Source organism: Daldinia caldariorum (genome assembly GCF_022478825.1).
Source record: "Daldinia caldariorum strain CBS 122874 unplaced genomic scaffold F4812scaffold_18, whole genome shotgun sequence".
In the NCBI taxonomy this organism is placed as follows: Eukaryota; Fungi; Ascomycota; class Sordariomycetes; order Xylariales; family Hypoxylaceae; genus Daldinia; species Daldinia caldariorum.
Window position 1 is genome coordinate 80,231 of NW_025953054.1, and position 23,176 is coordinate 103,406.

Consider the following 23,176-nt stretch of genomic DNA (forward strand, 5'->3'; position numbering starts at 1 on the left):
CGAGAATAAAAAAATACAAGGGGACGAAGTCAAGGTTGTACGCCGGGTGGAAGTATTGGAAAAACGGTACGGTACGAAACCGGCAAAGGAAGCTTAACTGGGGCATACGAGAGAATATCCCATTCCATCACTACTTTCCGCCGACGCCCATCTTGTTTGCAATTTTGCAACTTGATAGAATACCGGCTTTTTTTTAATAAGGGAGAGAATCCAGTACGCGTCGACCATCCCCTCTGAAATCATTCGCCCTCTCTCGGTTTTTTTGCCTCTGCTTTTTTCTTCTTATATCCAGAAAAGCGAGCACGAGGTATTATGTTCATTAAAAAAAAATACAGCCAATGACGACTGGAAATCAGGGGGGGCGGGAGCTTCGGCAACAAAACAGCAGAAAGCTTTGTATTACTCCCCGTGGGTGCGGACAAGGGCACAAACGAGCAAGCAACGGCGTTCGAGGGAGTCTGGAAAAAAAGTAGCTAATTTGGCGGAGGGTTGGGCGGATGCAGATGGCGTTCCTCATTTAACCTCCTCCTCCCCCCCATCTTGTACATATAACTCACGAATGTCAATGGGAGACGCGCGGCTTAGCGCTTCTCGTTCATAAACCCCCCTTTTGTTTTCTGTTTGAGTGTGTGTAGTTGAGTAATTTGTGCATGTGAATTAAATTGCTGTTATTGTGTAAGGTAGCTTGAGGCTTGGGAGAGGTACTTACTTTTGTAATCCAGTGCTTCGTCTCGCACATAGCCTTGCTTCGATTGTTATAATTATTCTCCTACCTTCTACAGGGACCTCGATGAGGATTATTATTATTTGTAATTAATAGCCACGCGAAACATTCATGTTAGCTATTTCTTTCTTTCTTTTCTTTGAGCAATAATATACTGAAACCTCTATTCAACCTATCCTGCTTGCCTTAGGTAATTAAGTAGTACATAGGTATCTCACGGGTGTTAATAAAAAAAGGGGCACAGCTAGATCATCTTCATCCAGATGTATGTATTTGTCTGTATTCTGCTCATGCGCCAAAGCAGGTATCAATATCAAAACTCCCTTCCTTTGGCCTTTTCTTCTTCCCATTTTTTTTCGTAATAAGAATAAACTCCTTGAGAGCACATGCATTCCTCCTCCTCTTCTTCTATATACAATCACACACAAGATAAGGTGAGTGCTACGTCCTATCTAATCCCCCCCTCCCCTCCTACTACCTACCTAGGTACATACAGATACTTAGGAAATTATCGAAACCGACTTATCCAGCTAGGTTGATCTAACCAACCAGACAATAAACCCCCATCTTCCCTCGAAGACAAAGCACACACAAACCAGCAACAATAAAAAGGAAGACAAAAAAAGGGGGGGAGAAACCGGTAAAAACACAAAAGGCTAGGTAATCATTGTCCTTTCTTCTCCGCACCCCCGCTCCCGCTCCGCTTCGCCGCCTCCTTCGCCAGCTTCTCCCGGCGGGCGATGGCGGCCTCGACGCCGATGCCGCCGAAGACGAGGCCGACGCCGAGGACCTGCATGCGGGTGAGGCGGTGGCCGAAGGCGACGACCGACAGGATCATGGTGAACATCTTGCGGGTGACCGTCACCGTGACGAGCAGGACCGAGGAGAAGGTCGATAGCGTGTAGACTAAATTTTGTTGTTGCTGCTGTGTTAGTTTCTCTTTTCTTCTTTTTTTCTTTTTCTCTCCGGAATAAAGGGGGGGGGGGGGGGGGGGGGAGGGGAGAAGGGGATAAGAAAAAAAAAACGTACAGATGAAAACCTGCCCGACCGCACCGCACGCCGCGAACCCTAACACGTCCGCCCAGACGCTCGGGTGCCTCGCCATGAACCCCATCGCGGCCTCGAGCTCCCCCGCGCCGCCCGCGACATCGACGCCCAACCACTCGCCGGCGCCGGTGCGCGCGAGCCACGGGCTCAGCACGAGGTACGCGGCGGTGACGGCGGTGCTCATCAGGTTATTGGCGCACATCATCTGGGGGCCCGAGTAGGGCTGGAAGGCGCCGAAGATGTAGTCCTGGGTGCTGTTCGTGAGGCCGTCGAACAGGAGGTTGATCCCCAGCAACAGGAGGCCCCAAGCGCTGTTGTTGTTGCTGCTGGTCGTCTTGCCCTTGCCGTGGCTCTTCCCCGAGTGCAGCGTGAACACCGCGACGCCGGCCGTCACGGCCGCCACGACCAGGTACTTGTAGAGCGGGTACCTCCGGCGGAAGAGGGTGACGTGGAGGAGCATGACGGGGAGCAGCTTGCAGCTCTTGGCGAGCAGGAAGGTGATGTAGTCGATGTGCGCGAGGCTCGCGTACCCGAAGGGGCTGGCGAGCGAGCTCGTGAGCGCCACGAGCAACAGGGGGCCGAGGATGCGGCGCGACGGGATGACGGCGGGGACGGGGCGGCCCCGGGGTGTGCTCGCGTACAGGTAGATAGCGCCCGTCGCCGCCGCGAACAAAGACTGGATCGTGTTCAGGAACACCGGGTACTGGAACCGCTCCGTCGCGCCCCCGGGTGAGACGCCGTGCGGCGTCGTCGTGAGTTTCTCTTGTAGGTACGCCCAGGTGAGACTGCGAAGGGGGAAGAAAGGGAGAACAGGAAGTTAGCCATTTGCTCGTGTTGTATCAAACAGACCCCCTTCATTCATATATATATGATGATATATGATAGTTATGTTAATGTTAATACGTACAAGGACCCGTAGATACCAGCAACAGCAACCACCAACTGCGCTACGCCCGCGTCCTTCTTCGTTGTTGTCGCCGCCGTCCCGTGTGGTGCATATTTACTCGCGTTGCCATCCGACCGTATCGCAATATCGTCGCCCTTCTTATCCGTCGAGTTCTGGTGTGCGATATACTCGGACGACGTCTGTCGCTCGACGGGCTTAGCTTGTTTGACGCGCGCCATGATATATAGGTACCTAATGTACAGACAAGGTATATATCTATATTATCGCGAAACCTCGGAATTGGGAGAAAAGTAAACGAGCGTGAATGAAGTGAAAAGTGCTTAACAGGTACCTAAACTAAAGTGTTAATTAAAAAAGAAAAGAAAAAATTTGATATACGACGAAGAGAGAGTTTGTAGTAACGAGCTCAGCGACTTGACAGGTGCTGATGACAGATTGGCCACTTACAGGTAGCTAAAGTATTGTACCGTACCTAAAAATCTAAAAGTAGCAACCGGCAGAATTATAACGCATCTTGGCCCAGGTGCACGCCAAATCCGCTAGGCGGTGAGGCCCACCCCGCCTCTATACCCTGCTCTACATCTTCTGCCGTGCCCCATTTATATTAGGTACCCAGTAGGTAATACAAGTCCTTACCTACCTGATATACCTATTGACATCACCCTGGATTACCTAGGTATGCGTACCTCTTACCACCTATACCTTTAGATAGGTAGATGCTATACTGCCCGAGTAGTATAGCATCTAACTGACCATATAGGAAATGCACGAATATGCTACGCTTAATACTCTCCTGAGGCCGGCCATGCACATGAACGTGAATTTATCAACTTTCCTCTCGCCTTGTGCTAGATATTCCTCATCTAGACATCTCAGAGCGGCTCAATCCACCCCTCGTCAATTTAGTTCAAGGAATGTTTTATTGGCTAAATCACAATGCCGGTCCATTACCCCCTTTTTCAAACGTCATGAAGAATCACTCGCAAACTAGCAACCACCATTCTTATGCTTTGCTTTCCAGATACGTTGGCCATAATTATAGTATTGCTGATCTTCAAGGCACGTTACTTACTATCTAGCTAGGTACCCGCCCATCTGTTTAACACCATCTCTCCAAAAGCCATTCCGCAGGGCTCCCGACGGAATGTGGATGGCTGCGGTGTACATGCGGCCGAGGCACAGGATTGTTGTCTTTTTCTTGCGTGTTTTCTGGCGTGCGAAAAGTGAGATATCATCGAGAGGTAATTCGACTTGTTGATTAGAGGATAAAGAAGGAGTAATCTTATGTAGCACTGTGATAAGAAGAGGGTCGATAAATCGCCTAAGAGATGGAGAGGTAACTGATTATGGTCGAGGCACCGTATGTAGAAGCATGGGTTATAGGTAGGTCGTACCTATTACTTCGGGGGAGGGGAAGCCGATACAACAAAGATGCTGACGCATGGGGGCGGATGTGTCAAGTGAAAAATAGCTCCGTGAGGTCTCGCGCAGCACCCAGCCTGGGTATCGAAGTTCGAAACTGAGGTGTTGAGTGCTTGCCGGGAGTCTGCCGTGCATCAAGTGTGAGGACATACGTGTCCATAAAGGTGATGGTTTTTTTTTTTTGAGGAAATATTAAGGAAAGCCGGATTGAGTTTGCGACGAGGCAATAATGAAGTTTGCCTCTGGGTAGGGAGAAAATCGTCACGTCATATCATAGGAACCGTCCCCAAAAAAAAACCAAGGGGCGTCAGCCTTGCGGCAAGTCAAATCTGAAGTACCCCTTCAAAACGCAGGGTACATTGCGAAATCAGACCCAACACTAGAAATATTCCAGATAGATGTATAAGCTGCTGGCCTCTCTGCAACGGCCGTCGCATACCGTAGTAGCGAAATAGGTCATTACTCGGCGGGCTGTGATTGGCTGCGGCGCATCTTCTCAGCCTCGAGATTTTCGTAGAGGAGAAACAGTGCAGACTCGTTGGCCTTTGCAGTTCCCATTATAGTGAACATTCGCTCGCCAGTCTCGTCGTGAGGTGCCTAAATGGCATTGTTAGTTGCTGGTCCTTAGATGAATGGTTGGGTTAGTCCTACCTTGGCAATAGAGATGCGGGCATTAGAAGTCTTGCGGATCTCGCTTATCTTGCTTCCACCACGTCCAATAATGCATCCAACCATGTCTGCGGGGATACTGATGTTCTGAGTCTGGATCTCCTCTCCGTTCTCATCGTGCGTTGGTGGTCCGCGGGTAGCCGCATCAGAGTCCGACCGCCGATTGTATGGGCGCACGCCCCCATTGCTAAAGTCGGCACCGTTTCCAGTTCGCATCACACGAGTACCGCCATAATCACCTCTACTGGACGAGTTGTACGTTACCCCGCCAGTGCTAGAAGCACCACCGAGAGACCCCGCACCGCCGGGCGCGGTTCGAACGACAGGATTGTAGAGTACAGTACCGGTACCACGCTGCCAGTCATCGACCAAACATTTGCAGATTTCCCAGACAGCTCGTTGGATGCCCTCGGGTGTTCCCTGCACTTCAACGATTCGCTCGGTCGATTGCGGTAGCATTTCCTTCTGCGCAACCATGCGCACACCGGAGACGTCCTGAATGTGCTTGATTTTGAGACCTGCTCTGCCAATGATGGTACCCATCTGATTATGGGAGATGAGTAATTTGATTTCTTGATGATCGGGTTGTACATTAGTAGCGCGCTGCGAATAGTAAGTTATTGGGGGACGCTCACGATGTGTTCCGCTACTCTGAATAACACCCCCCATTCCCATCGCAGGGGCGCCTTCTAATAGCGCACGAGCGACAATGGCATATGCTTTAGAGATGGAGTCGCAACCACCCGAAATGGTCAAAACACGATCATGCACACCTTGGACGACTTTGCTCACGCCGGCCCTGACTCCAGTTTCATCCCGCAGGTCTGCGACATTCTTACCTCCCTTGCCGATTATGACGCCAGCTTCTTTGGAGGAGACGATGGCGCGGAGCGTCAATTGAGCTACAGCATACTCCTCGTCAGTCTTGGGCGCAGGCTCGCCATCCGGGCCTAAGCGAGGCTCGTTCTCATCGAGCTTTAGCTGATCCATAGGAGACGATAGTATATCGTTACCATTTGGCGTGAGAGTGTCCTGGGCCACAGACATGTCGAAAGGTAGGTCGTATGCGATGATGTTAATTTGGGTGGTATTTTCTACGTCAGCAGCGTCTGACTGGGTGGTTTGATCCGAGTTAACTAGGAACTAGTAGCTCCCAAGGTTTCCTCGAAGGGCTATGGGTGCGCAGGAAATCTTGTTGGCTGACGCTGGATGGGGGCGGGTGTACGTAGAAAAAAGTGGTACAGGAGTGGATTGCTGTAAGCTCCAGATCTGATGGTAAAGAACGGGCTGCACGCAGTTAGCTCTGATAAGCTGTGTGTTGCTGCGGGGAAGGGTATCCGTCAAATGGGCATGTAGGGGGGAAGGATGGGAGGCTCAGAGGAGGAAAAAGAGCCAAGAAATGGTTGAAACGAGATTGACAAACAGATCTTATCTCGTCAGAGGCTGTTGCATCTGCACGATTTTGACATGTGGCTGTAGAAAATAGAAATAAAAATACAGCCAATACAGAACGATTAGGAAGAAAGTGTAAGTTATTATGCGAAACTGGGGCTTGAGTAGGCGGGGCACTGCATACTTGACTGACCTTCTTCCGCTGCGGTGTCTGTGCTGCGCAGGATGTCTTCAAAGGAAATTCTGGCGTTCTAGCCGGGTCTAGTTGGTTTCTGCGGGGTGCGAAGAATTTGGTGTTTTCTTTTCCTTTTTTTTTCTTTCCACTCTGATTTTGTTCTCGCTTGTTTCCCTACCTAGGGCCTTGCTATCACAATTGCACGCGAGAACGGGGACTGTTTGGATTTTTTTTTTTAGATGGAGACAGGGTCCGTAATGACAGCTGGGTCTCGGCAGGCCGGCCAAGGTGGCCTAGTAAGTATGTAGGTAGTAGGTAGGTAACGGTGCGTTTGACCGGGGTTTGGATAAGCGGCAATGGGTCCTAAATAAGGAAAGAAGCCAATTGCGACAACTAGTACCGTATGTACCAGCGTAGGCGGGTGTCTCTGGTGGAAGAAGTTGGTTGGTCCAAATAGGACAAAGAAGAGTGAAGAGGGCGTCGAACGTATGGGGGAGAGTTTAGTTGGTTGAAGGCTGGGAGGACGAAAAGGATGAGGAGGATTAGGATGGAGAGAGAGGGGGGGAAAAAAGAGATTGATGAAAGTGAGGTTATGGAAGAGGTTGTGTTGTATGATGGAGGGTTGGGTAAGTGAAAAAAGTAGGTAGAAAGTAGGTAGATGGGAGGTAGATGGAAGGGTTGAATTTGGTTAGAGGCGAGAAAAGGTACAGGAGAGAAGAGGGAAACTGGAGACTGGAGACTGGAGACTAGAGACAAGGTAGGGTAGAGACTGGGAAGTGGGATTGAAGAAAGAACCCGGAAGCCTAGGCAACTAAGAGCTAACTAAGAGGTCAAAGTTACCTATGGAAGTCTCGACTACCTCTCTTGGTACCGTAGACGACAATTTGGGACAAGGTTAGGTGCAGAAAGCACGTTCTTGCGTCGGTAATACTATGGAGAGCTAGTAGGTACTAATCACACGGGTCAATCGTTATGGAAAGGATAGAAGGTACATTCCCGCGTAACTCTATTTTGCAGGTTACTAGGGCTATCACTTCCAAGGTTACATGTCTATTGTACCTAAACCACCTAGGTAGGTAGGTATTCTGTATAGTCACTGCCTTATGAGGTAGATATGTGTGCCTACCTACCTACCTAACATACCTAATCATGTACGACCAGGGCACTTACACTTAACATGGACATAATATACTTTATGACGTAATGGCACCCCGTTGACGGCGGCAAGCCTTACAAAGGACAAGACGCCCAAAAAAAAAAAAAAAACAAGCAATTAGGCATTTTACCGAGAACTAAAGACGCCTCTTCATAAGCGTAAGTAACCGTGTCACCTGCAGAAGGAGACGCGCGGGGAGTTTGGATAGAGAAAGAGGGGTTCCTTATTGGAAATCCCTGGCATTACGTACTTATACTAGGTATTCACGCACATGGGCTCGGTAAGTGGGCAGGTGGGTGAGTAGGTACCTAACAACTTATGTAACTAACTTCGGTACTCATAGGTATGTGTGCATATGTCATTACCCAGGTGGAAAAAGTTATTATCCAAACACATATCTAACTTTATGTACCTACTTAGGTAGGTAGGTAGGAGGTACTTTAGGTAGGTGTCTGTCTTTGTTATTCTCAACAAGAATTTTAGAAGCATTCCAAGCAGGTTCACTTCAGATGAAATGAAAGAAAAAGAAGACGAAGAAAAAAATTATTATTGATAAAAACTTGTTGATATTTGATATATCTCGGTTCCAAGTCTCATGATCGAGTCTCGATGCGCATAATCGGAGTCTTCCGTTATTTTCGAGTACCAGTTGTAATGAAAACGACCTGGACCCGAACCTTGGTGCCTGGACTAATGAAAGCTAATACCAGTCCATACCTCCTAAGGTACAGAACCGCATCCATATGTAGGTACAATACACCTACAGGCTACCTAACTAAACTCCAAAGTATGGGTATACGCACGCACACTTCCATTTATGTACATGCCTGCATCTCTCCACTTTTCTTTATCAAACGCCTTCGTTGTGATTCACGTTTACTGACTTTTGTTGATTCGTTTCTTCATCGATTTTACTATGCATTTTCTACATACCACACCAAATTATACTGTAAATAATACAATGGTATTTTTGTCGTAAGCTTTGTAAAGGTTCTATAGAAGTTACCACTAGGACATAGATGTGTTTATGTTTTAGTTGGCTTCTGTATATTTGAGCATCTTTAGACATTTAGTTTATTTCATATGTCCCTTGTCGTAGATGCAATATCCAGCTTTTTACCGTGATGTTGTAACTATACTATAAAATCTTCTGTGCATCTGGACCTGCTAGGCTTCCAGAAACTACCTAGATATATACCCTAGGTAGGTAGTTATGTAAAATACACACCTTGTAGGATAGCATAAGATATATAAAGCTTCCATCAAGGTATAAGTCTTGACCTGATGTATGAATCTAAGAACTAACTTCAATTGACTATAAGGTCTACAGAACAGATAACAATACATTTGTTCCTGTCATCTACTTCGGTCCTATCAATCTATATCGTTAAGCATAATATTCTACTACAAGTTCTCAATGCAGATTGATGAGATATATGTAGTAATACTTCATGCTGTCTCTTTTAGTATACTGCCACGTCAATATCCTAGTCGTACTACCCGCCCTGTAGGGAAGGCGAGTTACCTAGTAGCAATGCATTAGGTTAGGTATCAGCGATGAGCATCGAGATTGTTCGTAAAGTCAGTATTACAAGTCCGAACCGATATATCCGCGGTGATCGAGACGGTCAATATATATGACGATTCACTTTTACTTTGCCCTCCCATTGACGTCCTAAACCTCGAGGCATCATAGAAAAGGGGGCAATGGCCAGGACCTGTTTGCCACGAGAACTATATTGGATTATAAGTCCCTTAGAGTCCCGTACCACTTAAATTTTATCATGATTAAACGAATCGTAGCTATAATTACTCCCATTGCTTGTATAGCCGTGTGTAAACATTAACAAACACGAATACAGACGGCGTGAAGTCAATTGTGTGACTGTGCCAACCGGGATAGACAAAGCAAAAATGGCCTCCGCATCTCGGACCCATCATTCCAGTTGAAAGGTCACCATCCAAACCTCCATAATGAAACCGTTCAAGTTCTCGATGCCACCCAAGAAGGGGGTAAACCATGTGGTATTGGCTGTACCTAGAGTTACAGCGTAATGTCTAGTAGCCCCGACGCGAATCATATTGCTCGCCTACCTTTTGATATGCAAGTCGGAACTCATAGCGTCTCACGGTTGGTCGTCCGTACAAACCAAGAAATTTTAGGACGATGTTGGAATTCGACGAACCCTTGTGGCATAGGTATATCTTGTCGAATCATATTGTGCCAGCCTTACCGTATAGACGAAATCGAAAACAGAGAATGCTGGTCAGACATTCGAGAAATCATCTCAATCAAGTTCAGTAAGATACGACTTTTACAGCTTTCCATTCACATTTTAGAAGGTCACGCCATAGTGTGTCCGTACATACACGGGGGAGTTGATTCACCTATCGAGTACAGCCCTAAGTTGAAGGCGGCGCTCGGCAGCCACCCTGATTCAGGCCGCTCACTAATCCCTTGCTGGTAGGCTCGTGAAGAATAAGCCGCGAGGTGCATAATGTTGTGCGACTCGATCCTGCATATTTCCTAGGGGCCATATTTCCCAGGCGCGGCAAAGGCGGGCAACGAGTTTTACATGGAGATAACGGCCGGTTGGATGTGTCATAATTAACATCATGCTCGTGAGGTTCCATCCCGCTGGACTGGTCATACCCCCACCCAAAGTGGCAATCTACGAGGCGTCTCAAGTTGCCGAGGGAGAAGCAGCCAGAAGCAATTTGCTGCGAGGCGCCTGGCCGGGGAAGGACTCCAGAGTAAGCCTCCTTGCTCGTATGCCGCTAATTGGCTAGCCACCAAACCGCTGTTAGATGAATGTTTGTTGTTGGTTGAGGGGTATCGCTTTCTGAATGTTATCATAGCATCATACAGCGAGAAATGATGAAGGATGGCTGTTATCGCGCAGCTTGTGGCCCTAAGATAGTATTACAATAATTCCATGTAGTTGATATATTGTCCATCGTTCGTTACTAGGTACTCAAGGTAAATGACCGGGGAAGCGGCGGCGAAAAGCTAATCTATGAAGACAGGCAGGCACCCGGCGTTTGGTTATTGTAATCGAAAATGATACGGATGGTATTGGGTAAGAAGATAAGAGCTTGCCTGCCTTTGGTATTTATTCGTAGTGTGGATCTCGATACGACTGGCCACAGCCGGTGAAGCTTGAGACTTATCTTTGCCGTAGGGTATTCTCATGCTGTAACCAGAATCTCTTGCATGCCAGATGCCCCCAATGGTCAACCCACCATTCGCCGAAGCTATCTTCGACTTCGTAATCTACTTTCGGGATTCTTTCATTACGCTTCAGGCCACAGACAACGCACGCCTTAGGAGCAGTCGGTACCATCTTCTCGTTCTGAATGTGCATTGATTCCGAGATTTCAGGAATCTTCAGTTGCTCTGTCTTATTCTTGATTGACGAATTAGCAGCCGCAACTGCGGACCGAAGACGACCTATTTGTTCCTTCCAGTTAGCGACGACATCAGCCGCCTCACGGTCTTCACGCGCTGCCTGTGCCTTATCAACACCAGCGAGCTTCATTCCTTTGCTCCCCGCAGCCGATATGGACATCTTCTGCGAGAGCAACTTGTCTCTATGCCATCTTAGCTTGCGACCAGCGATAACACGAGCTAAAACCGTGGCTAGAGCCAAGTAGCCCTTGAGAAACTCGATTGTCTTCGGGTCTGATAAAATGCGGTTTTTGATAGAGAAAGGTTGTCCACTGATAGGTTTATACAGTGACGTATTGGCCTGGGCGAGTAGTTCCGGGAATAATGACAACAACACTGACGGAGGAGGTACATTAGTTGGTGGTAGGTCATTATTCGGCTCAGTAGTCTGCTGCTCGGTCTTGATATCGATAGGATCCCAGTCCCAAGATGAATTTTGAGGCTTAGGTGCTGTCGGCGGCGGTGCGTGAGTTGTGGGTGGTTTAAGCTGAGCCGACTCTATTGAATCCCAATCCCAGTCTGAATTGGTCTTAGTGTTGGACTTTGCTTCCTCGTCGGGGAAGTCATCGAATGCGCCCCAATCGTCGCCAAACCCCTCGCTCCCTGCAGATTTCTGAGCGTTAAGGGATGGCCACGCAGTCACCGGCGACGTTTTTGGGTCGTTTGTGAAATGCTTGTCTATTGTCGGTGTAGCAACAGCAAGTCCAGGAAAGGGGTTTCTTTCTTGGAATGATGGAGATCGAGGTGCCTGTGGATAAGAAACTGGGTTGGTCAAGTTCAACGGCGAAAGCATATTAGCAGCTCGTGGCTTAGTATTAGTTTTTGGAGTCGTAGAGGAATCCATCGATAAGAGGTCCGGCACCTCTTGCGCAGGAGAGACAACCGTCTCAAACTCTCCAAAGTCCTCGTCATTTTCTCCTTCATGCTGCTCTCCACCGAAGTCATCGGCATCGAATAAGACATTTGGATTCGGATTGGTGACCTTTTTCTGTGTCCCCAAAGAAACAGTTTTGGGTGTTGGCAACTCGACTCGCTTAGCTGCCGCTTGCGCTGACGAGGACTGGGCTGTTTTGCCCTGCGATATGGACAAATTGCTAAGATCGAGTAAATTATTAGTTATAAGGTCCATTGTTGATGCTCGCACAACTCTTGTTCGCAGTAATGCTGGGTTTTGTGGTTCCTTAGTTGTTGCGCCCGACAGAGAAGTCGACGCCACCGAGGGGGCAGGCGGCTGATTCGAATTCTCTGCAACTTCAAAGTCACCCCAACCATCTTCGTCATCATCTTCTTCTATCTTGGTGTTCGACTGGCTGGATTGCAACGGTGCGTTTAACCAAGTATTCGGACCTGAGGGCCGTTGAGTGTTTTGCAGCTGGCGGCCCCATTGTGTTGATCCGTTGCTCCATTGTTGAGATATGGAGCTTGCATTTTGTCGCGTATTATAGCTAGAATTCGTCACATTTCCAAGCCCGAAGGAAAATGGATCTGACGCGAATGAGGAAGCCTGAACGGAGGTCTTCTGCTGTTGCCCTTTTGAGGAACGGTCCGAGGCATCCTCGAAGGCAGCAAAGAGATCCGCGGACATATCACCTAGACGCTAATACTGGCTTATTAAGCTTTTGCATATATGCATAACTGGAACAAACCAAAGCGCATTCCAAGCTATATTCGTTGTGTCTGGAATAAGGAAAAAAAAGATGAAGAAAGTATTGGCGTTGAGGCTGAAGCTGAGAGAATCGGAGACGGTTTAAACGGACTGGGACCAGTGGCAGGGATTCCGGGCCCCGGCAAGCTTTCGGGTAGCATATGCACTAACTAAAAATAGTAGGTACCTAGGTACCTTGGGTAACGATAGGTACGAGCGGGATTGTACAACTCAGGTACCTATCTAACCCAACAATTCAAGCATTTAAATTTTATTTGGGTTGTTTAGTTGCTTCTAATCTAATTATTATATATTATACCTACTGCTCGCAAATGCAAGGTCCGTCGCAGCCGTAAAAAAGGAATGACCGTGAATACCTCACTATAGGTATTAAGTATTGTATTGTACAATAGGTACCTAATATTTCAGTGCTCACTCCCCCTGTTAGCTTCGTATGGGATGCTCTCTAGGGTATAGTATGTGGCCATCAGGTGGCCATGAGAGATCGATCCATGTAATACCTAACCTAACTTCCCCAATGTTACGATGATCAACCACGTAGTCAATGCCGCGGTGCTGCAGGTAACTCCGCAAGTTCCTATTTAGAAACACCACCATCGTTCTATGTAAGCCAACTGCATCTATGCGTACGCGTTTATATCCTAGGCTCATTTTAGGAAAGAACCTATATTCAAAGACACGCCACTTGACCATCTATTGATCCAAACAATGGTGCCTACTCTAACGGAGGTAGGCTAATTATAAGATCCCCATCATGGGAAAGCAGTATCTGGGTTTACTAACTTAGGGTGGGACACTCAGGCACTTGGCCCAGACGAAGATTGGTCCGGTCTGAAGGACGCAAAACTAAGACGAAAGTTGCAGAATCGCCTTAACGTTCGCGCACATCGTAAGTGACGCGCCTAGTATAGCCTCGTTTCAACACTCGTCCTAAACGTCGGTAGGAAGACGAAAGGCTCTGCTATCGAAGACGAAAAGCCAGTCAACAGACCCCGTCATAGTCGGCCAGGTAGAGCAATGTCATTCACCAGAGGGCAAAGAACGCGAGACACAACGCGATGCTTATTCCTTGATGGTTAAGTTTTCGAAGTTGCAGTTACAGGGGAGCCATGGTGCTTCGGGGGATCAAACAATAATATTTCCACTTACACTAGACCACTTAATCCCTTTAGTACAATACAACTTCATCCGCGGCGTTCTAACTAACATGGCGATTCTGGGTATGCAGAACGCCTTTGCTGCTGAATGTTCTCGACACTGGATGGGCATGCCGCTCTTCCCGGCCCCATCCACTATCCCCGAGTCTCTCCAGCAAACAGAATTGCAACGAAATACGCCACATGAGCCGTGGATTGATCTCATACCAGACAAGAAAATGCGCGATAACGCGATACTGGCGACAGGAGCTTACAAGAGAGAAGACATCGATACAGCTGTGGCAGGTTCAATTACTGGACAAACGCACATGATCGAAATGAGTGGGTTGATAGCTTGGGGCGATCCTTGGCAACCCGAAGGATGGGAAATGACTGAAGGATTTATAAAAAAGTTCCCATTTCTTGTAAAAGGTTGCTGGAGCATACTCGAGTCCACCAACCGATGGCGGGCATTGCGAGATGAGGAACCTTTGGTTGTTGAATTATAGTTGGTGCTAGCACATTTTCTACGGCAATGTGGAATAGACATAACCCATATCTACCTAGGTTAGCTTAGTTTGTAAAACGCCCGACGAAGATCTCCTTTTCATGTAAGTCGTGTAAGTCATGTTAATTATATTGGAGGGTATCACATGTTTTATACGTATACGTACACGTACATCTCAGACCTAATTGTACATAATATACAATCCATTATGTATGTACGAAGTAGTGTGACCTTTTAAAGTGCATTAGCGTCAAAGCCATTGAAGCTGACGTAACACGTACTTAGGTGACTTTACCGCGGGGGCTTTCAACTTCTTATCAAAACCGCCACCTCCAATGGCTTGTCAGCTGGCAGCCAGCCTTTCCAACTCCATACCAGTTTATCCCTTAACCGTTCTCCAACTAACATAGTTAACATATACCTAACCTAAGGTAAGTAAACACATATCAATGCTTATAATAGGAGATTGGGATAGCTGGAGAAATACACTAGAGAAGTCATAATGAGATCCTTGGTCGAGTCGACGTGAGTCCAATCAACCCTCTTTTTAGATAAGGTATCGTCCCCAGCTAAACTCCGGCATGGCATGACATAGCACACGATGGCAAGAGACTCTGAAGCATAGCACTAGCCTTGCAGGTCTGCAACGAGCCGTCAGAGACAACGGCCCGAGCAGCCCCTGCATTTCGGGATGTAGGTCTATCTGTTGGAAGGTATGTCGTTATGTCGTCACTCTCCAGTGCCAGATACCTTCAGCAGAGTTTAACCCGTGACACTTAGATCTTCCTACTCGGCCAGTCTACCGGTACCGCGGACTGGTCTCAGGCCATCTCGGAGACGCGAAGCACATATTCCTCTTTGAGGGATCATTTCTTAAAATATATAAACCACCCCGAGTATCTCACGACTGACTCAGCCGACCCTTTGGCAGATGATGCCAATGTAAGACAAGTTCCTCAATGTGGCATCCATATGTTATTTCACTAATGCTAACTTGAGATAGTCTCCTTGGAATACCCTTCGTCTTGATCAAGCACTGAGGGCTGAGATTCTTCAAGATGTTCAACGGCTACCAGATGAACCCTTTTATCACCAGCCCGAGATCCAGACGCTTATTCTCGATGTGCTTTTCGTGTATTGTAAACTTAATCCAGGCCTAGGCGGGTATCGCCAGGGCATGCATGAGCTTCTAGCACCAATTGTTTATGTTGTAGAACATGATGCTATCGATCCAGCAGATATCAGTTCAAGTGGTCCGGCCGATGAAAAAATGTTGGAAATGTTAGCCGCCTCGTTTATCGAACATGATGCCTTCGCTCTCTTCTCAAAAGTGATGGACCATGCAAGATCATTTTACGAAGTTACAGAATCGGCAACGGATGCGCCTCTCACTACATTCACCCAGCAACCTACAACATCCTCCATCGTCGAGAGAAGTCAATATATACACGAAGTCTGTCTATTTAAGGTAGATCCCGAGTTGTCAACTCACCTCAAGAATATTGAAATTCTACCCCAGGTTTTCTTAATGTAAGCCTAAGCCATCCTCTTTTCTTCTTTCCCACAATTATAAGTGAAATTTTAATCACTAACGATTCTTACGCTTCATCGTAGCCGCTGGATTCGTCTCTTGTTTAGCCGCGAATTCCCCTTCAACCAGATGCTCGTACTTTGGGATACCCTGTTTTCCGTAGACCCGTCATTGACACTGATAGATTTGGTTTGCACGGCGATGTTAATTAGAATCCGATGGAGCCGTAAGATACAAGTTTACCTACTCACGTACCCTAGCCCATTCGCTAACACCTGGTAGTTCTTAATGCTGATTATACCGTTGCGTTGCAATTACTACTTAAATATCCACCCCCGCAGTCACAGCATGGTCCACATACTTTTGTCGACGACGCAGTTTATCTTAGAGACCATCTTGACTCAGCTGGAGGCTCTTCACTTATAGCAAAGTATACTGGAAAAACTCCCTCACCTTTAGAGGCTAATTATGAAGCGCCTACACCTAAGAGTTCGGCTTCTAACATACGGCGGAAGTTAGCTAGTTCTAGGTCACCTTTATCGCCCGCTCGATTCAAGTCGCCACAAGGTGGCGTGGAGGCATTATTTCAAGGCGCGGCTAAGGGCGTCCTCGAGAGGGGAGAGAAGCTCGGCATTAACCAAGCAGTGCGCGACGCCATGGTAGAGATACGCCGCAATGTTCAAGAAGCTAGGAGCTCTATGAAGGCGGGAAGGGATCTCATAAACGAGCCAAACTCGAACACGACAGTACGAGCCGTTGCAACGCTGGATCGGAGAAATAGGCGCCTAGCAGCTTTATTAGATGAACCTCTTTCATCCCTGAAGAGCCTTGCAAGTTCGGATCTAGAAGACAAACGGAAATGTCAAGATGTCCTTGAGATTGCTGCAGCGAAGATACAATTCATTAAAATCTACCTAGAAGATTCTACTCTAGATCTTCCGGATGAGGAAGAAGCAGTGTCGTCGATACGGTTGGATACGCCCACGGGTGATGACAGGAAACTCGACCCCGAGCCCCTGAGCCGGGCCGTCTCTGCAATAGCTCTCGACGCTCCCATCCAAGCAGAAAACTCCCAAAAGCCCGAAAACAAAAAGCCCTCCCCAACCAATTCCTCGCCCCTAGCTGCAGACTCAAACAAAATGGACACGGACGACAACGCCGGGGATCCGCTCGGCTCCGGCGCACCAGCGGCGACGATAGCGAAGAAGCTAGAGCGCCCCCAACCCCCTATCCCGACGCGGTCCACCCTCGCCCAGTCCTCCTTCTCGTGGATGCTCGAGCCCGACGCGGCGCCCTCGTCTTCCTCCCCCTCCATATTCCCCTCGAACCTGCCGTCCGCGACGGAACCGTCCTCGCACCGGAAGAGACCGTCCGCCAACGCGAACCGCGAGCGCACCGCGTTCCTGTTCGGCGAGGTCGCGGCCGACGACGAAGGGAACGCCGTGCTGCCGGGGAATATCTTTGGCATGGAGGAGATACGGAGGAAGGGGAAGAGTTGAGGTCAAGGGAAGAGGGCGAGGAAAGGTGGATTGGTTCGGGGGGCGGGGTTATGGGTGTAATGACGACGTGAGATGAGCGGATATCTAAGGACGATAATGTTAGGAGCATGACCGATGTGAATATATGACGTGTATTAGACGCCCATCTATATTGCGTAAAGACACGAAGCAAAAATGGTAAAGCTCACGAAGGAGATTCAATGAATTCAACATATACTTCTTCATTTCCACCCACGTAATCCAGGCTTTTACGCCTTACTTATTACCTAGGAACTTAGCTTCAACTTAGCTAGCTACTTTTATTAAAAAAAACCTCAACTCACTACTACCTCTGCTCTGTATCAACTCTCGTTGACTTTGACAGGTAGGTACCTAACCCACTCCTTCAATTCCCACCATATCCTTAAACCCCCAACTCCATCATCCCACCCGACAAGTATGCCTGCCCAAACCGATAACGATGCGATGAGGAGAGATGCCTAGTATATAAACAAGAAAGAAGGGGAGGAGAAAAGAGAAAAAGGCACGTTTCGGGCTGGTATGACATATCTCAATAATAATGATAAATCACCATCGCTAGGTGGTACCTGTTTCCCGAAGAGCCCAATGAAAGTAAGAGGAACAATAACTCCGGAAAACAAAGCCAGACAAGACATTCTGTAGTTTTTTTTGGTTTTTTTTTTTCTGCTCTCCTACCGTGTACATATATGTCAAGTCGTATCATCTCGTGTCATAGGAAAAAGAAAGATTCTGTCGAAAGAAGCACACTAACACACCAGAGCAAAGAAGAAAAAAAAGGAAAAGGAAACCAAAGCCAAGGAGAGAGTAAGGAAAAAAAAAGCGGCTGTTGTTTTTTCTTTCGAGAGCTAGGTATCATGCAGTAGTAAATTGTCTTCATTCCCCAATTCTGTTTGCTGTTTTGCCCTGTTCTCCAATAAACAGTCTAGCTAGCCCATAGAACCAAAAATCCGGTCGTATAAAAAAAAACCCCCTTTACTTCCTCATATCCTCCCATAGGCCTTCATCGTACAGCCCAGCTGTTCTTCCCCGTCCTTATCATCACGTCCTTAATCCATCTGGCACCAGGGATGCTGAAGCACTTGTTCGATGTCGTATCGGCGCGTAAGGTCGCGGTCGAGCATGCAGCGGATGAGGTCAATGCTTTCTTCGCTGATCACATATGGTACCCTTAGATCACGGTCCATTATCTCATCGATGCTGTAAAATGGGTTCTCCTTGTAGATAATGGTGTAGAGTAAGATTCCGAGAGCCCAAACGTCCTGTTCCTTACCACCGTACGGCTTGCCAGCTAACACTTCCGGAGCCGCATAATCTAGAATCTAGGTTAGCTGATATACCAAATATTGATCAAGGGTAACGGTAACCTACCAATAGTGCCTACGAAGACGTCAAAAGGCCCGCTTTTGATGTATGCTGCGCTTCCGAAGTCGATTAACTTGATATTCCCTTCACCATCTAAAATGACGTTTTCGTCTTTGATATCGCGGTGAACCACCTTTGCTTTTATGTGTAGATGGTGTATCGCCCTAGCAACTTGGACAAAAATGCTCCGGCATTCATCTTCTTCCATGTTAGCTCGGAGCTCGATATAATCAAAGAGATCCATCCCGGGATATCCGTGAGGAGCCATTTCGATGTAATAGTTTATTTCATCCTCGAAGAAATCCTCCATTTCAACAATGTTAGGGTGCTTCAAGCCATCTCTTCGGAGATAATCCAAGACGTGTATCTCAAGGGGGACTGTGCCGAGACGTCGATCTCTGGTCCATGTATCCACAAGAATTCGCCGCTTTGTCACATACTTTAATACAACTTTCTTCCCGCCGTTGTACTTGTATCGTGCTAGTTTTACTTGGCCGTAAGCACCCTGACCCATATCTTCGAGGATAACAAAATCTTCAATTGTTTTTTTCCGCTGCGGAGCATCATTTTTAGGTGGTGGTAGTGGTAGTGGTAGTGGTGATGATGATGTTGTTGTTGATGTTGATTCTTTTTCCGAATTTGTGGCTGATCCAGTGAGCTGCTGGGTAGCCGCGTTTATCGCAGCCGCTTTAAGTTGTTTGGACAACCCCGACGCAGCGGAATTGGGCCTGGATTTGGCCTCTTCCGTATCTGAGCTCATGTCCATCGGCGTGTGCGCTGGCGTTTGACCGGGGGATGGCTGGTGTAAAGGAGATACCGCTCCGGACAATATTGGTGATTTAGAACTGGTAGCTGCTAACGACTTAACGTTGGATGCATGTAAATGGCGGGAATAGGTGATCCATAACGCGTAGACCATCTCTGATTCGATGTCGCTATCCTGTGACTCATCATCACTTGTTCCTGAATCATTACCAGTGTGCTTCTCGCTCTGTACTACTCTCATCTGAACGTCTATTTTTAGTTCAGAACCGTCGCGGTGCTTCGCTGGGAGTCCGTTAGGATTTAGGAAATCGCTTGTAGCGTCTGGCTTGCCATCTTGTAAGGTCAGCAAAGTGGATGCTTTTCTGAAGCTGTGTTCTGGCACTACAATGCCATCCTGAAGATGTATTCCGTCGTGATCAATCAATATCTCAAGAACCTTGTCGAAGTGTGGAATGAGGTTGGTGATCGACTGCCCTTCAGGCTTTTCGTAACCAAAGAGGGCTCCGCAGAATGCCGAGTTTGAACTCTTGATCCGGAGTGTGTCCGGAGAGACCACGATAATGCCTGCGATATGCGGAAAACTTGAAACGCGTAGTTCCGCCTGGCCCCTCGTCTGCGCGACTATGGCAGGAATATTGACTTTCGCACGATTTCGGCAAGTGAAATACCTGCGTTTCGCAATTTGAGCGTAGTCTATCGCGCCATATCTAGGGTCGATACCTTGTCGAGGAATGCGAGGGATCAGTTTTCCGATATCCATACCGGGTTGTAGGTTTTCATCTCCCCATATTGGGCCCATATCTCCGGAAATCTTTGTGACAATTCCATCATCGTCGAGGCCTACGAAGGCAACATCCTCGTGGATTTCCTCTAATACCCAAATCAAGCCTACTCTCTTTTCCTTAACCCATAAACTCGCAGAACCCGTTGCTCCATTGCGCTTTTGTATAGGGACAACGTCGCCGCAAAGCAGCACCCCTCTTGACTTTGAGCTGCGATGGGTCGCGCCTCGGGACCTCGATGGCGTAGTATCTCCACTGTGGACAGTCTGCGCACGCCGAGCTGGGGTCTTTGGTGGCTGGGATCTCGAGTTTGGCTTACTTAGTAACTGCGCTGTGATACCCCCACGACCCCCTAAGAATGCTGAGCCAACCGAGGGAGCAGCAGGCTGTGGTTCAGTCTGCGCAGGTGCCTGCCCCACGTCGTCAGGATCGGCGCGAAGGAGTTTATTCTCTAACCAAGCTCGTCTCTCCTCTTGCACAACTTCTAAGATTCCCATCTTGCGGACCTCGGCTTTCGTCACTCCAAATACCAAGCAGGCCAAGTCATTCGCAGCCAATATCGTCCACGGAGGTTTGGATTCGGTAGTAAAGATGGCCTGCGCGGCTGGAACCCACCGGGCTGCATGACCATGTACGCATCCCAGAGGTCCGGTTGAACTGAGCGACGACCCCATAGCTAATGGTGGGAGCATGGGAGATACTAATGCTTCGGAGTAACTTTCGGACGAGCCAGCAAGGAAGGGTTGCGCCATGGCGTCCACAAGTTTTTGTTGTCTCTCGGCCGACGCTACATCCGTAGTTGTTCTTTTCAAGCTCGGTCGTCTAGATATAGGAGGGGATGTTTTGGCTGTGGTACCGCTTTCGTTCGTCGGTGTCCTCGATGAGTTCTCAGAATCCGGTTGCTCTTGAGTCGAATCTGCTTGCTTTGGTTCCAAGTCGCCCCTTTCAATTCCTGTAGGCTGCGCGGTGGTAACTGGAGCTTGATCCGTAGGAGGTACTCGGGCCATTGGAGATATATGCGGTGTTAGGAAAGACTCGGGACTACTTGTCCTCGGTATGAAGTCCTTCTCAAAAACGTTACCTTGTGGGATTTGAGCAGGACCAGTCAACGGGCCCGAAATGATGGAAGGGTCGGCGTTTGGCAAATTTCCAGCTCCAATTAACTGTGCCCTGGCAAGAAGGTCAAGCATATGTTGGGTTTCAATATCACCGGAAACCCTAGCCTGAGCGCTGGCCATCGCAGCATTCGATGAAACAGCCCATCCCATACGATCTTTCATAAACTCTATAGATCGTTTTAACACATTTTGACGGTTGTGTATAAACTCTTCGGATTGGTGGGCGAAGGAGAAGGAGTGCAGGGACTCAGACGGAAAGCGGGAGAGGTCTTCGGAGAAGTTGGGAGACGAAGGGCCCAATAGTGGGGTATGATGTCCGGAAGGGAGCATCACAGACATCGAGGTGGAGCGAGGGAGGCCGGCAGACGTACTTCGCGAAGATACGGCGCTCGAAGGCATGGTAGGAGTGCGAGGAGTGGGATGCTGGCGGATGCGTCGTAGACCGGAGATACCCAGCCCATGATCGTGTTCGGTAATTATAGGAGATCTGTTGTTTTGACACAATCAAGATATTAGTCACTTGTGACCTTTAATCCAAATTTGGCGATTTAAACTGTAAGAGTTTTAGGCTTTCGTCTTCGTCTTCTTCAGAACTTTTTTTTCTTTTCTTTTCTTTCTTTCTTCCCCCCCCCCCCCCTTTAGGCTCTCCTTCCGCCTAACTTCCTTTTTGTATCTCACTTGTTTCTTGGCGGACGGGAGACTCTGATTTGTACCTTGTAATAAGGCGGCTGAGTAGATACATGTGACATTGGCCAAGGAGGTATAAGAGGTAGGTAATAGGTAATGATATGCTCCCCTCCCCCCCGTTGTGCCCTGTGCATCTATTCTCGGATTTCGTAGGCGGTACCGCCTTGCGCTAAAACGTACCTTGTGATTTGGTCAGATTCTGCGGCGCCTGATACGGCATCAAAAGAGAACCTCAACCTCCCTCTCTCGGGAAATTCAGCCACAACGGCGAGATTCCCAGTACTGCGGTTTTTGGGTATTCGCAGTGGTGCAGCCAGCTTATTGCTCCTCGTGGAGCCGCGGCCGCGCTGTGGTTCTGGGTCTGCATCCTGATGAATGTTCTCGGCGCCTTGTGGATAGGCAGCGGGATCAGTGGCCATGGGCATGAAGATGATGCGTCGTTTCAACCTCGAAACTCACCGCAGTCCTGATATCCACCATGAATCTGGTTCATAATTGACGGACAGTAATGATGGAAGTTGTGCTACGGCCTGCGCGCGCAATAATGTCTGAATGGGGTGACTTAGAGTGAAGCGAGATTGGAAAAGAACCCCCAAAAAACTTAAATGGGAGAGGATAAGGATAATAAGATACTGTTGGGAAGTACTCTAGAGTCTAAGGTACGCAAGGCACGCAGGAATAACGGGCAGGGTGTTGTACAGTAAAAAAAAAAGGTATCAAAAGTATCTGAGGCGAGGGTTTAAGCTGAGAGCTAGCGGAGACTATGCGGGGTTAAATTAATCAAGAATTCGCCTAGTACCCAAGAGGGAGAGAGAGAGAGAAAGAGAAAGAGAGAGGAAAGGCAGAAAAGAATAAAGTTACCTAAGGTAGGTACCTAAGGTGCATTAGGTACCTAACCTAAAAGTAAATAATTCTACTCGGGTGGGAATTGGTTCTTTCCTTCTCTTTCCTTCTTTCTTTTTAAAAAATAACTAAGCTACTAGACTGCCAAAGGCCCAAAGCACCAAAAGGTACCTACCTAACCTAAGGTAGCATTACCTCCCTCGGGCTGCAAGCTTGTTAAGGTTTGGGTTGTCAGTGGGGGGTTTGAAGTCCGCTTGCCGACTGTCGGCTGCTAGCAGTCCGGAGCCTAGATTTCAATCAGATGTTACGGTACTACGG

At 48.1% G+C, this 23,176-nt stretch overlaps 6 protein-coding genes across 6 annotated transcripts; 2 read left to right on the forward strand and 4 right to left on the reverse strand.

Annotated features, from left to right (window-relative positions):
* Window positions 1–965: 965 nt before the first annotated feature.
* F4812DRAFT_441456 (UAA transporter) lies at window positions 966–3,120 on the reverse strand. The gene is made up of 3 exons (XM_047935243.1): window positions 2,679–3,120; window positions 1,754–2,556; window positions 966–1,630 (listed from the first exon to the last, which is right to left on the reverse strand). The coding sequence occupies exons 1-3, from the start codon at window positions 2,894–2,896 to the stop codon at window positions 1,389–1,391; spliced, it is 1,263 nt and encodes a 420-aa protein (XP_047786976.1). The 5' UTR covers window positions 2,897–3,120; the 3' UTR covers window positions 966–1,388.
* A 1,439-nt stretch (window positions 3,121–4,559) lies between these two features.
* Window positions 4,560–5,816, reverse strand: F4812DRAFT_462374 (uncharacterized protein; the record flags this gene model as incomplete). The annotated part of the gene is made up of 2 exons (XM_047938034.1): window positions 4,560–4,697; window positions 4,752–5,816. The coding sequence occupies 2 exons, from the start codon at window positions 5,814–5,816 to the stop codon at window positions 4,560–4,562; spliced, it is 1,203 nt and encodes a 400-aa protein (XP_047786977.1).
* A 4,688-nt stretch (window positions 5,817–10,504) lies between these two features.
* On the reverse strand, window positions 10,505–12,878 carry F4812DRAFT_149741 (uncharacterized protein). The gene has a single exon (XM_047929704.1). The coding sequence runs from the start codon at window positions 12,523–12,525 to the stop codon at window positions 10,660–10,662; it is 1,866 nt and encodes a 621-aa protein (XP_047786978.1). The 5' UTR covers window positions 12,526–12,878; the 3' UTR covers window positions 10,505–10,659.
* Window positions 12,879–13,087: 209 nt separating this feature from the next.
* F4812DRAFT_441465 (uncharacterized protein) lies at window positions 13,088–14,493 on the forward strand. The gene is made up of 4 exons (XM_047935244.1): window positions 13,088–13,211; window positions 13,268–13,335; window positions 13,408–13,495; window positions 13,551–14,493. The coding sequence occupies exons 2-4, from the start codon at window positions 13,315–13,317 to the stop codon at window positions 14,249–14,251; spliced, it is 810 nt and encodes a 269-aa protein (XP_047786979.1). The 5' UTR covers window positions 13,088–13,211; window positions 13,268–13,314; the 3' UTR covers window positions 14,252–14,493.
* Window positions 14,494–14,752: 259 nt separating this feature from the next.
* F4812DRAFT_452747 (RabGAP/TBC) lies at window positions 14,753–17,280 on the forward strand (the record flags this gene model as incomplete). The annotated part of the gene is made up of 6 exons (XM_047936397.1): window positions 14,753–14,775; window positions 14,846–14,963; window positions 15,031–15,192; window positions 15,254–15,780; window positions 15,865–16,007; window positions 16,064–17,280. The coding sequence occupies 6 exons, from the start codon at window positions 14,753–14,755 to the stop codon at window positions 17,278–17,280; spliced, it is 2,190 nt and encodes a 729-aa protein (XP_047786980.1).
* Window positions 17,281–18,130: 850 nt separating this feature from the next.
* F4812DRAFT_441483 (Pkinase-domain-containing protein) lies at window positions 18,131–22,905 on the reverse strand. Its single transcript, XM_047935245.1, has 3 exons — window positions 22,196–22,905; window positions 18,670–21,815; window positions 18,131–18,613 (listed from the first exon to the last, which is right to left on the reverse strand). The coding sequence occupies exons 1-3, from the start codon at window positions 22,438–22,440 to the stop codon at window positions 18,348–18,350; spliced, it is 3,657 nt and encodes a 1,218-aa protein (XP_047786981.1). The 5' UTR covers window positions 22,441–22,905; the 3' UTR covers window positions 18,131–18,347.
* Between the last annotated feature and the right edge of the window lie 271 nt (window positions 22,906–23,176).